The sequence below is a fragment of the Oncorhynchus masou genome, chromosome 17 (genome assembly GCF_036934945.1).
Source record: "Oncorhynchus masou masou isolate Uvic2021 chromosome 17, UVic_Omas_1.1, whole genome shotgun sequence".
Classification (NCBI taxonomy): Eukaryota; Metazoa; Chordata; class Actinopteri; order Salmoniformes; family Salmonidae; genus Oncorhynchus; species Oncorhynchus masou.
The window spans coordinates 32,148,019-32,162,589 of NC_088228.1; the positions used below are offsets into that span (position 1 = coordinate 32,148,019).

The window sequence follows — 14,571 nt, forward strand, 5'->3', positions numbered from 1 at the left end:
TGCAACAAGAACCAGGATTCGCCTGGTGGTTAGAGAGTTGGACTCGTAACCTGACAAGGCACAAATCTGTCACTCTGCTCCTGAACAGGCAGTTAACCCACTGTTCCTAGGCCGTCATTGAAAATAAAAATGTGTTCTTAACTGACTTGCTGAGTTAAATAAAGGTACAAATTAAAAATTGTCCAGTGTTGGTGATTGCATGCCCACTGGAGACCCTTCTTGTTTTTGTCTGATAGGAATGGAACCCGGTGTGGTCGTCTGCTGCAATAGCTCATCTGTGAAAAGGACTGACGATTTGTGCGTTCCGAGATGCCGTTCTGCACACCACTGTTGTACTGCACTGTTATTTGCCGGTTTGTGGCATGCCTGGTAGCTTGCAAAATTCTTGCCATTCTCCTTCGACCTCTCATCAACGAGCTGTTTTTGCCAACAGGACTGCCTCTCGCTGGATGTTTTTTGTTTGAAGCACCATTCTCGGTAAACACTAGACACTGTCGTGCATGAGATACTGGAACTGGCGCGCCTGGCACCTATGATCATACCATGATCAAAGTCGTTTAGGTCATTTGTTTTGCCCATTCTAATGTTCAATTGAACAGCAACTGAATGCCTCGATGCCTGTCTGCCTGATTTATATAGCAAGCCACGGCCACGTGACTCACTGTCTGTAGGAGCATACTATTTTCGTGAACAGGGTGGTTTGTCTGATATACTGGGCAGTGTATATCATATGCCTCGGCTGCTTCATTATCATAGTCCTACAAAGAGTGCAACTACATCAGGCTAAAACAGAGGCAATGCATTTCGGAAGAAATTGGAGGAATGCATTCAATAAAATAAGTAATAAAACCCCTCGTTTTGCATTTTGAGAACATTTGCATGTTGCATTTTCGACAAAACAAATTGCCCCACCTTGCGCTTTGTCAAATTACCCCTTGAGCTTGTCTATTGCTGGGTTCATGGGCTATTCGGAACTGAACAACGCAGAAACATCAGACTTGATATTTTTGTAGTTATGCACGTGCCGTGTACAACGAATCGGCATGTCGGATATTTCCGCGTTTCCTAGTTCCTACTAGTGTTTGAACACGGCAAACACCTCGCTTTCCAAACCAAAACATATTCGTCGTCAACCCAAAGATTTTTACAACTAAATCAAGATACACATATGCCTGTCGTTTCCAATGGAAACAAATGAGTCACAGTGTGCAGAACAAGCCAGGAGGTGGGCAGAGCCAAAGCACGAGCTAGAGAGATCCTATTGGCGTGTTCTAGCTTTATCTGCATATTTCCGTTGGGGAACGCCTATTCTGAAGTGTTTGTGTGCAGTAACTTCATTCACTCCTAAACAGCGATCCCCAATGGCAAAGTCTACAAAACTTAGTCCACTCTTCATATCATATTATAATTTTGGGAACAGAAAACTGTACTGAGATCAAAGGTTTCATGATGATAAAATGTGCATAATATCGGCCAAAAGCCATCTCGTTCCACGTTCTCCCACTGCACTCGCCGATGGGCTTCCTCTCACTACCAAATTTGGTAGTGAGAGAAAACACCAAGCGGATGCTTCACATTTATACATCCAGGGAAATATCTGTCTCATTGTTTATCTGTGGTAAACTTCCGTCTGCTTGGTGATTGACAATAATGGTGACGCGTTTATACTGAGTTTACTTCTGCGAGCCATTTGACAAAATAAATACATTTGAGACATAAATCCAATACATAGGCTAAACGTACCTACGAATGAAATTATTTATCCAACAAAAAGGACGAATCTACATTAGTGGTCTAACGTTAAGTTGTGGAGGTGGCATTCTTGCAGAGGCACAAGCTAGCTAACTAAATAGCTAGCTAATAACGGTATACCATTTCGTGACGATGTGGCTACTTTACACGCTCTTGGGGTGACAATGTCTTGTGCTCTTGGGACGAAAAGCACATGAAAGGGGATACTGAGACATACAAGTTATTTACATAACATTGCAGACGAACAGATTGTGGAGTGGAAAGTGCGTGCCATTCAACAGCTTACTTTGGTAGCTAATGTTTGGCAGTTGCTCGTTGGCAAAGCTAGCTAGCTAACAGTTAACGTTTAGTGAGTTAGCTTGGCTTTGATTTCCAGTACAACGCGTTGTTTCATCAAGCCAGCTAACTAAACCTTTGTTACATTTACGCTGCGATACATTTGACGAGCAATGTATATTTGCCTTTGCAACTAACTGTTAGTTTGTGTCTGCTATATTGTTTTGGAACTTTACCGCAAGCAGGCTAGCCTAGTTAACGTAACGTGCAAGCTAACAATATATTGCTAAATTGTGTTTTTCTGGACAACAGAACGGTTTTGCTTCTCAAAATTATCCTGCCAAACACAGGTAGTTAGCATATCCTGCTAGTTGGCTATTTATTTTTTGTGTTACGTTATTTGCGAGACCTTTTCGTAAAATGACTACTGGCAGGAATAACCGTGTGATGATGGAAGGAGTTGGTGCGAGAGTGATCCGTGGACCCGATTGGAAATGGGGAAAACAGGATGGTGGAGAGGGACATGTCGGCACCGTCAGGAGTTTCGAAAGTCCGGAAGAAGTGGTTGTTGTCTGGGATAACGGGACTGCGGCCAACTACCGGTGCTCTGGTGCATACGACGTGAGGATATTTGACAGTGCTCCCACAGGTAATGTTGCCCTGCTGGTTCTGTGATCGCTAAACATATCGTATGTCCTGTTTCTGTTAATAATTTGTTTATATTAGCCTATGCATTTGGGTGTTGATGTGTACACGGTTGTTTGGCATACCGCCACGTTACAAGTTATTGCAATGCATCAAGCGTGCTACATGGAGCACGTTGAGTTTGATTGACATCTCGAGAGTTAGACGTGAGGATGACTACTTAAGATATCTTCATCAAAGCAAGCATTGTGATTAACTTCACCCTCTGAGTGTTTAGACCTAGAGTACTGTATGCTTCCTTTTATTTGTGTTGATGAAGGATGGTACAGCACGAAGATGGCAATTCAACAGGCCCCAGAGCTGCGGGCAGAGGCATCATTGCTTCACACTTGACACCTCCAACATTTACATTTGAGTCATTCAGCAGACACACAGGCTGTAGTGACGCCGCAACACTGCGACGCAGTGCCTTAGACACCTGCGCCACTCGCTAGGCAACCTGCTGCCCAGCAGAAATGTTCCTGACTGCCTTGTTACTACTCCCTCTCAGGTATCAAGCATGACGGTACAATGTGCGACACCTGCCGTCAGCAGCCTATCATCGGTATCCGCTGGAAGTGTGCGGAGTGCACCAACTATGACCTCTGTACCACCTGTTACCACGGAGACAAGCACCACCTGCGACACCGCTTCTACAGGATCACCACCCCTGGCAGCGAGAGGTGAGTACTGTCAGCTGCCCTCTGAAGCTAATGATTACGTTCCAGGTCATCTTCAATGCAGTCATGTTACTCAGTGTGAGATCTGATTATCTATGCAGTGTGATCGTAATAAAGACAACGTGGAACCAATTTGTAGGGATGCTTTGTCAACTCAGCCCACGTCTATGACAAACTCTATGGTTTAGTAATGTTTTAAATTATAACAATTCTAATCTACATCCTGTGGTTGATTTATATTGAGGGACCCACCCATTTTACTCTCTGTTTTGTGGCTTTCTGTTTCTCCCTGGCTGTCTGTCTGTCTCTGACATTTGAGAAGTGGTGCCTGAGCCCAGCTTTGTAGGCAGACTCAACATGTGGCCACCGATCATGGCTCTCTGTTGCCAGGCGACTGCTCAGACTCTATTTCAGAAGCAGCGATGTTGTTGGAACCTCAGCCAATCCCATGTTACTGTCCATGTCTGTCTTAGTCTGCTTCCCTAGAAGATTTACAAATGGAAGACAAAGCATAACTGCATAAAATGCCAAATCATAACAACAAACCTGTCTTGAGAATGTTATGGTCAAGGGGCCAGGGTTCCGGTCAAGAAGCACGGTTTCGACTGCTCCGACAGTTCTGCTACATAGAAATGTCAGATTTGAAAATTCCCAATAAGACACTTTAGTCATCACCTTTTGTGCGCAAAACAGGAATGGAATTATTCAAATAATTGTTGCTGAGCCTAATTTTTCCCCCATCACTCAGCTGACAATATTAAAATTTTATATTTATATTCATCTAATGTCTGCCATGTTTTTGGATGATGTTATGAAGTCGTGCTAGTACGCATGTGATGTTGGTCCATATAAACCGGATTGAACCCGTATGAATCGTCGTATACGAAGATGAGTAGATTACCTTGAAAACAATGGTCTGACATCTTGGACTCAGTCTCCAGTTCTTATTGAACCTCAATGGTTATGATAGGACAGAAATGTAAAAGTCCAAATGTATTTATTTGACATTTATTTAACTAGGCAAGTCAGAAGAAATTCTTATTTACAATGACGTCCTAGGAACAGTGGGTTAACTGCCTTTTTCAGGGGCAGAACAACAGATTTTTAGCTTGTCAGCTCAGGGATTCGATCGAGCAACCTTTCAGTTACTGGCCCAACGCTCTAACCACTAGGCTACCTGCCTTCCCCAATAATAAAAGGAGCTGAAAAGTTAGTTTATGAAAACAACAATTAGTGTATTTCTGTGGTTTTCAAAATTAACTGACTGAAACGTAATGTGCAGAGAATGCAACCAGGACATGTTACTGCATTATTACATACAGTGGAGATATTTTCTTGCTATAGCAGTCCCTCCAACTGCTTCAAGCCCTTTATTAGTTCCAAAGGGACAACCCAAATGCATGGTGAGACCGCTGGCACGCTTTCAACGACCTGTGACTTCGGTTCCCCTGAGACTGTTAATTGTCCCCATCCCCCCCACAGACACTGCTCTGAACTGAAGGCATGATGGACTTTTTTTTGTTATGCCACACTGACTGTCGGCAGTCTGGCTATTTATGAGTCTGTGGGTTCTCTCTTGACCAATTGCCATTTAAAGTGGAACTGACAGCATTTTGTCAACATGAACATTTATACAAATCTGTTCGTATACACCCCAAGGAAGAAAGACACTTATTGTTTTTGTTTGAATTTTTAACAACGTTTTCTGACAAGCGAGTACTTAGATAAGGTACTTTTCATAAATTCATAGAACGTTTGGGAATAACATGGTAAGGCATTTGTAAAAATCCTGTATCTATATGGAGTGGGAAAGCGCCAGTGCGATTGGACAATTAATAGACACTGCGGCAAATAATACCTAATAAAAAAGTTTGTCTTGTTCAGGATCGGAGCGTACGCAGACTGGGGCACCATAGCCGACCAGGGCTACAGTAGGCCTATATGCAAATAAGCCATTTGCCACACGGGTCTGCCATCATTCACTTTGAACTGGACTGTGTCTTTACAGGCAGTAGCAATAGTGCGACTTTACATCATCAAATCAAATTTTGTTGGTCACATATGCTAAACATGTTTATGTTATTGCGGGTGTAGTGAAATGCTTGTGTTTCTAGCTCCAACAGTGCAGTAAGATCTAACAAGTAATATCTAACAATTTCACAACAATACACACATCTAATGGAATGGAATTAAGAATACATTAATATTTGGACGAACAATGTCAATGGCATAGACTAAGATATATTAGAATAGAATACAGTATATATTTATGAGATGAGTAAATGCAAAATATGTAAACATTAGTGACAAGTCTTCCATATTAAAAGTGGCCATTGATTTCAAGTCTATGTACAGTGCCTTGCGAAAGTATTTGGCCCCCTTGAACTTTGCGACCTTTTGCCACATTTCAGGCTTCAAACATAAAGATATAAAACTGTATTTTTTTGTGAAGAATCAACAACAAGTGGGACACAATCATGAAGTGGAACGACATTTATTGGATATTTCAAACTTTTTTAACAAATCAAAAACTGAAAAATTGGGCGTGCAAAATTATTCAGCCCCTTTACTTTCAGTGCAGCAAACTCTCTCCAGAAGTTCAGTGAGGATCTCTGAATGATCCAATGTTGACCTAAATGACTAATGATGATAAATACAATCCACCTGTGTGTCATCAAGTCTCCATATAAATGCACCTGCACTGTGATAGTCTCAGAGGTCTGTTAAAAGCGCAGAGAGCATCATAAAGAACAAGGAACACACCAGGCAGGTCCGAGATACTGTTGTGAAGAAGTTTAAAGCCGGATTTGGATACAAAAAGATTTCCCAAGCTTTAAACATCCCAAGGAGCACTGTGCAAGCGATAATATTGAAATGGAAGGAGTATCAGACCACTGCAAATCTACCAAGACCTGGCCGTCCCTCTAAACTTTCAGCTCATACAAGGAGAAGACTGATCAGAGATGCAGCCAAGAGGCCCATGATCACTCTGGATGAACTGCAGAGATCTACAGCTGAGGTGGGAGACTCTGTCCATAGGACAACAATCAGTCGTATATTGCACAAATCTGGCCTTTATGGAAGTGGCAAGAAGAAAGCCATTTCTTAAAGATATCCATAAAAAGTGTTGTTTAAAGTTTGCCACAAGCCACCTGGGAGACACACCAAACATGTGGAAGAAGGTGCTCTGGTCAGATGAAACCAAAATTGAACTTTTTGGCAACAATGCAAAACGTTAGGTTTGGCGTAAAAGCAACACAGCTCATCACCCTGAACACACCATCTCCACTGTCAAACATGGTGGTGGCAGCATCATGGTTTGGGCCTGCTTTTCTTCAGCAGGGACAGGGAAGATGGTTAAAATTGATGGGAAGATGGATGGAGCCAAATACAGGACCACTCTGGAAGAAAACCTGATGGAGTCTGCAAAAGACCTGAGACTGGGATGTAGATTTGTCTTCCAACAAGACAATGATCCAAAACAAAGCAAAATCTACAATGGAATGGTTCAAAAATAAACATATCCAAGTGTTAGAATGGCCAAGTCAAAGTCCAGACCTGAATCCAATCGAGAATCTGTGGAAAGAACAGTGAGCTCGAGCTGTTTTGCAAGGAGGAATGGGAAAAAATTTCAGTCTCTCGATGTGCAAAGCTGATAGAGACATACCCCAAGCGACTTACAGCTGTAATCGCAGCAAAAGGTGGCGCTACAAAGTATTAACTTAAGGGGGCTGAATAATTTTGCACGCCCAATTTTTCAGTTTTTGATTTGTTAAAAAAGTTTGAAATATCCAATAAATGTTGTTCCACTTCATGATTGTGTCCCACTTGTTGTTGATTCTTCACAAAAAAAATACAGTTTTATATCTTTATGTTTGAAGCCTGAAATGTGGCAAAAGGTCGCAAAGTTCAAGGGGGCCGAATACTTTCGCAAGGCACTGTATATAGTAAGGGAATTCCCCCCTGAAATGGACAAAAATGAATGGGAAACCATTGGCATAGTACAAACCATGTACACGATGGACAATACCACCCAAATCGGCGTTGATTCATGCAAAATGTTTTGCAAATGCCATATGGCAATTGCCAGTTGTAACACTTCAAAAATCCAACAGGTGGCGTGTGCGCTCCACCTTGGTTTTTCATATAGGAAATGGACCCCAAGTCAACATCCAAAAGCCAAATTTTGAAAAAATGCATTTTTTGTCAAACTTATCACCCCTTAAAAAAGTGCTTTCTGGACCGTTTTTCGAAATTCTTTCGCTTTTTTTGTCAATTACACATGTGTAAGAACTGTATGAATATACTTTTGTCCAATTTTATTACCATCATTTTTTATTTTATTTTACTTGCGCATTATTGCATATGTTTTCTCCATTTGCAATATGATTTCATTGGAAGTCAGAAGTCAAAAATTGCAAAATTTCATAAAAAACTTCACACACCCCTTAAAAAGTGCTTTCTGGACCGTTTTTTGAAATTCTTTAGAATTTTGTGTCAATTACACACGTATAAGAACTGTATCAACATACTTTAGTCATATTTTATTATCATAATTTTTATTTATTTTTTTACTTGTGCATAAGGCATATGCTTTGTGGGGGCCAAAGGTCATAAGATATTTGACATGCTCAAAAATCCCGCAGAAATGCAAAATTGACTGGCCTGATGAACTCGGGATGGCTGGGCAGTGATTCTGGTACCTCTCCATCGCTTGTTAGGGTTGATTTCAGAATGTCACTTTTGGTGATGGTACCTCACCATTTAAACATATTGCAAATGGACAAGAGTCACCAGCAAGTCACCGTCCATCAGTCAGTTTGATATCATTCTGACACCAAACTGATACAAACTGACACCAAACCCACTTTTCCCAACTCGTTTAGGAGCCAAGTATCACATACTTCAGAGCTGGCCCAAAATTCACAACACCTTCGGTTCAAACCATAAAAAAAACATAAAACACGTAGTTACGTTCTAGCTGCGGGTCCATTTCTTGTGTTATGTGTAGGCCTAGCTGAGGCGACCCCGAATCCCAAGTTTCGGCTCGATAGGTCATTTGGTGTCCGAGCAAAACCCTAATTGGTGCTGAAAATCCACTTTTTTCCATGACTTGCTACGGGGTCCTTGAATGAGCTATCGGACAGAAACGTTGGGTTCTGTCTCTATGGGCCGAGACGGTCACAATGCACCTAGTCTTGTGACTCTGGGACATTTCTAAATGTCGCCATTTTCGTAATGGTCAAAATGAATTGAAGTCATTGCAAATGTACGAGGCTGTTTCTCGGTCCGAGAACCTTCTAGAGCGCCGTAACTCACCACGCACTATCGACCTGAGGTCTAGAACATGATTCTAAAGTTTCAGAACTCTAGGTCTGACGGTTCTTTAAAGGTTCCAACAAGGTTAACTAATGCAGGGAGTGTTTGTCTCTACGCACCCCAATGGTTCCCTACTTCCAAGCTGTGTGTGTGTGTGTGTGATTTAGTTTTCCTTTGAAATTTTATGGGAAAAATGACTGATTTACAGTTCATGGGGGTTGCCTAATCACATATATGAAGTTTTGGAAAGATCTGATTTTTTAACCCCTCAAAACAGCCCATGAGACACCAATTATGGCACTTCCGGTTGGCACAGGAAGCTATAACTCCACACATATCCTCATTGGGGTATGCTTTTACAGAATCCTGAGTTTTAAGTCTTTACCATAAAAACTGACTGATTTACACAGGGTTGATGTCTATACATGCACTATGTCTATCAAACTGCAGGCATGTCATGGGTATACACTTTTAGGGCGATTTTAACCACTTCCGGTTGGTCCAGGAAGCTTAGAATCGACACAGGTAGACCTTACAGTGGCCTGATGGACTGGTACCGAAGACAGGTTCATAAGGCATTCATAACCCATATAGGCTCCAGGTTGAATTTAGGGGAGCAGGCAATGTATTCCTATGGGGAGAGAAGTCAATGCAAACTGTTTTTATGTAAACACCGTCTTTTAACTGTGAAGGGTTAATGCCACACGGTCAAGGTTAGGCTTGCACCGTTTGGCAGGACCTTAGGAACAGTCCTGTGTTTGAATTGTCCTTCTAAACCTAACGGTTCCGCCGCTGTCACCCAAAATCAAATGACATTGTGGTGCAGGCTTCATTTTGGGCCTATTTTTCTCATGGTCGCTGCGCTCAGACCGAGCGTGCTACGGTCAAGCGGGGCGCCTCGTTGGACTCGGCACAGTCTGGACACTATGGTGATGCCATTTTTTGTGTTGATTTCAGAATGCCATTTTGGTGATGGTCCCTCTACGCTTAAACATATTGCAAATTAACAAAAGTCAACTAGCAAGTCAGTGTCCATCAGTCAATTAGATGTCATTCTGACACCAAACTGATACCAATTGACACCAAACCCACTTTTTCCAACTCATTTAGAAGCCAACTATCACATATGTCAGAGCAGGCCCATAATTCACAGCGCCTTTAGTTTAAAACATAATAAAAACGTAAAACACATAGTTACGTTCTAGCTGCGGGTCCAGTTCGGACATTATGTGTAGTCCTATGTGAGGCGACCCCGAATCCCGAGTTTCGGCTCGATAGGTCATTTGGTGTCCGAGTAAAACCCTAATTGGTGCTGAAAATCCACTTTTTTCCATGCCTTGCTATGGGATCCTTGAATGAGCTATCGGACAGAAACGTTGGGGTCCGTGTCTATGGGCCGAGCCGGTTTCAATGCACCTAGTCTTGTGTCTCTGAGACTTTTCTAAATGTCGCCATTTTAGTAATGGTCAAAATGAATTGAAGTCATTGCAAATGTACGAGGCTGTTTCTAGGTCCGAGAACCTTCTAGAGCCACCTAACTCACCACGCACTATCGACCTGAGGTCTAGAACAGGTTTCTAAAGTTTCGGAACTCTAGGTCTGACGGTTCTTTTTTAGCTCGAACAAAGCTAACTATTGGAGGCACTGTCAGTCTCTACGCACCCCAATACGTCCCTCCATCCAAGTTGTGTATCTGTGTGATTTAGTTTTCCTTTGAATTTTTATGGGAAAAATGACTGATTTACAGTTCATGGGGGTTGCCTAATCACACATATGAAGTTTTGGACAGATCTGATTTTTTTTAACCCTTCCAAACAGCCCCTGAGACACCAATTATGGCACTTCCGGTTGGCACAGGAAGCTATAAGTCAACACATATCCTCATTGGGGTATTCTATTACAGAATCCTGGGTTTTAAGTCTTTACCATAAAAACTGACTGATTTACACAGGGTTGAATGCAGTGTCATTTTCACCTTTGCTGGTGATCTACATCCAAATACCTTTTGAGTGAATTTAACCACTTCCGGTTGCTCCAGGAAGCTTAGATTCGACACAGGTAGACCTCATAGTGGTCTGATGGACTGTCATAGAAGACAAGTTCATAAGGCATTCATAACCCACATAGGCTTCAGGTTGAATTTAGAGGTGAAGGCAATGTATTCCTATGGGGAGAGAAGTCAATGCAAACTGGTTGATGTAAACACCTTCTTTTAACTGTGAAGGGTTAATGCCACACGGTCAAGGTTAGGCTTGCACAGATCGGGAGGACCTTAGGAACAGTCCTGTGTTTGAATTGTCCTTCTAAACCTAACGGTTCCGCCGCTGTCACCCAAAATCAAATGACGTTCTGGTGCAGGCTTCATATTGGGCCTACTTTTCTCATGGTCGCTGCGCTTAGACCGAGCGAGCTACGGTCAAGCGGGATATCTCGTTGAACTCGGCATGGCCTTGGGATTATGTTTATGCCATTGCCTGCTCTCTGTGTCTTTAAACACCACACTTTGTCACTCCATCCTTGCTGTGTGTGTGTGTGTGAGAGCTTTTCTTTGACATCTGTTGGGAGAAATGACAGATTTTACAGTTCTGGAGGGTTGCCTAATCACACATATGAAGTTTTGAAAAGATCTGACCTTTTTAACCCTTGGATACAGCCACTATGACACCATTTAAGGCACTTTCTGTTGGCACAGGAAGCTATAAATAAACTCATATCCTCATTGGGGTATGCCTTTACAGAATCCTGAGTTTTAAGTCTTTACGTTAAGAACTGAGTTATTTACGGAGGGTTTAGTGAGTGTGTGTTATTTCAGAAAATCACAGAAATCTCGCAGAGCTCCGCAGCACACTTTAAAAATATTCGTATGAACACCCTGCAACTGGATCTGTAACTGTTGAAAAAAAACCACCTATATTTGAACATCACAAATCTGTCATTGTACGATTTCTCTTAAATGACGATAGATAAATGGCTGATTTTTTGTTATTGACACCGGAGGCTCCTTGACTTTGACGTGAAGTGAAAAAATCATTTCTCTATTTTCATTTTTCCTTTAATCCCAGAAAAATGGCCATAACTCAAAAACCGTTGAGGCCTAGACGCCATCTTGTTCGGGGCCAACTGCCCATTATGCCAAACCTATGCTCACCAAGTTTCGGCTTCGAAATATTTTCAGTTTTCGAGATAAGGCCCGTCGTGATTCGTGATGTTTTGTCAAATTGCAGTATGATTGCTTATGCCCTCTTGTGGGATTTTCCGGGATAGCGGAAAAATTACCAAAATTTGATTATTTTATAAAACGAAAATCGAATGTCTGACAAAGTTCATTTGATGACTTCCCGGTAGGTCTGGCCCTGCCGCTCGGCCCGACGCCGTCCCCGAATTTAGCAAATGTTTTCGGACGTCTAGTAAGGGACGGTACATTTGCAATATGGACTTTTTCACTAACCATACAGAAAATGTCGAAATGTTCCCTTAAGGTATGGCAGCAGCCTCTGTGCTAGTGCTGGCTATTTAACAGTCTGATAGCCTTGAGGTAGAAGCTGTTTCAGTCTCTCTGTCCCGGCTTTGATGCACCATTACTGAGTTTGCCTTCTGGATGATGGCTGAGTGAACAGGCAGTGGCTCGGGTGGTTGTTGTCCATAATTATCTTTTTGGCTTTCCTGAGACATCGGGTGCTGAAGGACAGGGTAGGTAGTTTGCCCCCGGTAATGCATTGTGCAGACCGCACCACCCTCTGGAGAGCCCTGCGTTTGCGGGCGGTGCAGTTGCCGTACCAGGCGGTGATACAGCCCGACAGGATGCTCTCAATTGTGCATCTGTAAAAGTTAGTGAAGGTTTTAGGTGCCAAGCCAAATGTCTTCAGCATCATGAGGTTGAAGAGCCACTGTTGCGCCGCCTTCACCACACTGTCTATGGGGTGGACCATTTCAGTTTGTCCATGATGTGTACGCCGAGGAACTTAAAACTTTCCACCTTCTCCACTACTGTCCCATCGATGTGGATTGGAGAGGGGGTTTCCCTCTGCTGTTTCCTGAAGTCCACGATCAGCTCCTTTGTTTTGTTGACGTTGAGTGAGAGGTTGTTTTCCTGGTACCACACTCCCAGAGACCTCACCTACTCCCTGTAGGATGTCTTGTCATTGTTTGTAATCAGGCCTACTACTGTTGTGTTGTCTGAAAACCTGATGATTGAGTTGGAGTCATGGGTGAACAGGCAGTACAGGAGGGGGCTGAGCACAAACCCTTGTGGGGCCCCAGTGTTGAGGGTCAGTGAAGTGATGGTGTTGTTTCATAGTCAATGAACAGCATTCTGACATAGGTATTCCTCTTGTCCAGATGGGATAGGGCAGTGCAGTGCGATGGCGATTGCATTGATCTATTGAGGTGGTAACCAAATTGAAGTGGGGCTAGCGTGTCAAGTAAGGTACATATGATCCGTAACTAGCCTCTCAAAGCATGCCATGATGACAGAGGTGCGTGCTATGGGGCTATAGTCAGTTTTGTTACCTTTGCTTTCTTGGTTACAGGAACAATGGTAGGCATCTTGAAGCAAGTGGGGACAGCAGACCCCCATGCTTCAAGCTGTCCACCCTTAGAACGCATTCGCCAAAATCCACAAAACATACCTGACTGGATTTCTTCCAATATGTAAATACCACGGGAGTCCTATTATGTTTGGGAAATTAAAAGTCCTATTGGTCAAACAACCATGAAAAGGTAGGCTATCGCTCCCTCAGTTATGCACATAAAGAGCATTAAGATCGACAACTAATGCTAGCCAGATGAGCTAAAATCTTTCAAGGGAACATTAGTTAAACCCTTTCAAACCTTTTCAGCTAGTTGGCCGTCAAAATTTAACTGATAAACGTTGGGGAGAAGTAGCCTGCTCTAGAGGTCGACCGATTATGATTTTTCAACACCGATACAGATTATTGGAGGAAAAAAATGCCGTTACCGATTAATTGGACGATTAAACATTTTTTTGTTGTTGTTGTTATGAAAACTTGAAATCGGCCCTAATTAATCGGCCATTCCGATTTAATCGGTCGACCTCTAGCCTGCTCATCCTTCTGCCGCTTGCTTGCCAATGCATGCTTGTCTAAACCCACGTTTTGACAACTGAATGTGTACTTCCCTGCCCGCCCATTTTATCGATGCCAAATGCATTTGATTGGCAACTAAGAGAGACGCTAACTGTGGATAAGTCGTTCAAATTCACCATAGCTAGCTAGCATAGCAATTCGCATTTCTTGCTAGCTAACCAAATGACACCTGCATCTCTAGCTGTAGACACCAAAAAAACGATATGAATGAAAAAGTCGGTCACTCAACAACTCCAATTTCATGATATCCTCCCAACAGCTAGGGGGCCATATTGGAAAAACCACAAATAATTTGCGGGCCAAATATATAGCCTATTTGATTTATCAAAAAAATTGCTACTTTATAGTGAGCACTTATGTACATATGGGTGCTGTATATAGCATTTTAACATATTAAAACAAAAGGGATAAATACTTTTTGTTAAGCCATAAACATTTTGTCTTTGCTGCTATGCTTGCAGATCTGCATAATATGCCGTGACCCTAATAACTCCAAAGAACAAAAACGAAGCAATATGTTGTAACTTAAAACATGTTTTTCATTTTTGTTGCACTACATGGATCACCGGTGCGGTTGAATGCAGTACTGGTCTATGGTGCGCTCAAAATGTCTTGTAGTTGAGTAGCCAGCCTAGGCTACTGCTCAAATGTTCCTGTAATAGGCCTACATTTTTCTGGATACACATGGTTCTTTGGATGGTTTGCAGGTTTTGTTTTTTGGTTATTCATTGTCAAGCTTTAAAAACTGAAGCCAG

General features: G+C 42.4%; 1 protein-coding gene across 2 annotated transcripts in view; it reads left to right on the forward strand.

The window, feature by feature from the left end:
- Positions 1 to 1,626: 1,626 nt before the first annotated feature.
- Positions 1,627 to 14,571, forward strand: part of LOC135558864 (E3 ubiquitin-protein ligase mib1) — a 98,393-nt gene continuing 85,448 nt past the window's right edge. For both annotated transcript variants that reach the window (XM_064993044.1, XM_064993045.1), the window contains exons 1-2: positions 1,627 to 2,677; positions 3,224 to 3,395. In XM_064993044.1, coding sequence (XP_064849116.1) covers positions 2,449 to 2,677; positions 3,224 to 3,395 — 401 coding nt within the window. In that variant the 5' untranslated portion in view covers positions 1,627 to 2,448. The remainder of the gene's footprint in view (positions 2,678 to 3,223; positions 3,396 to 14,571) is intronic.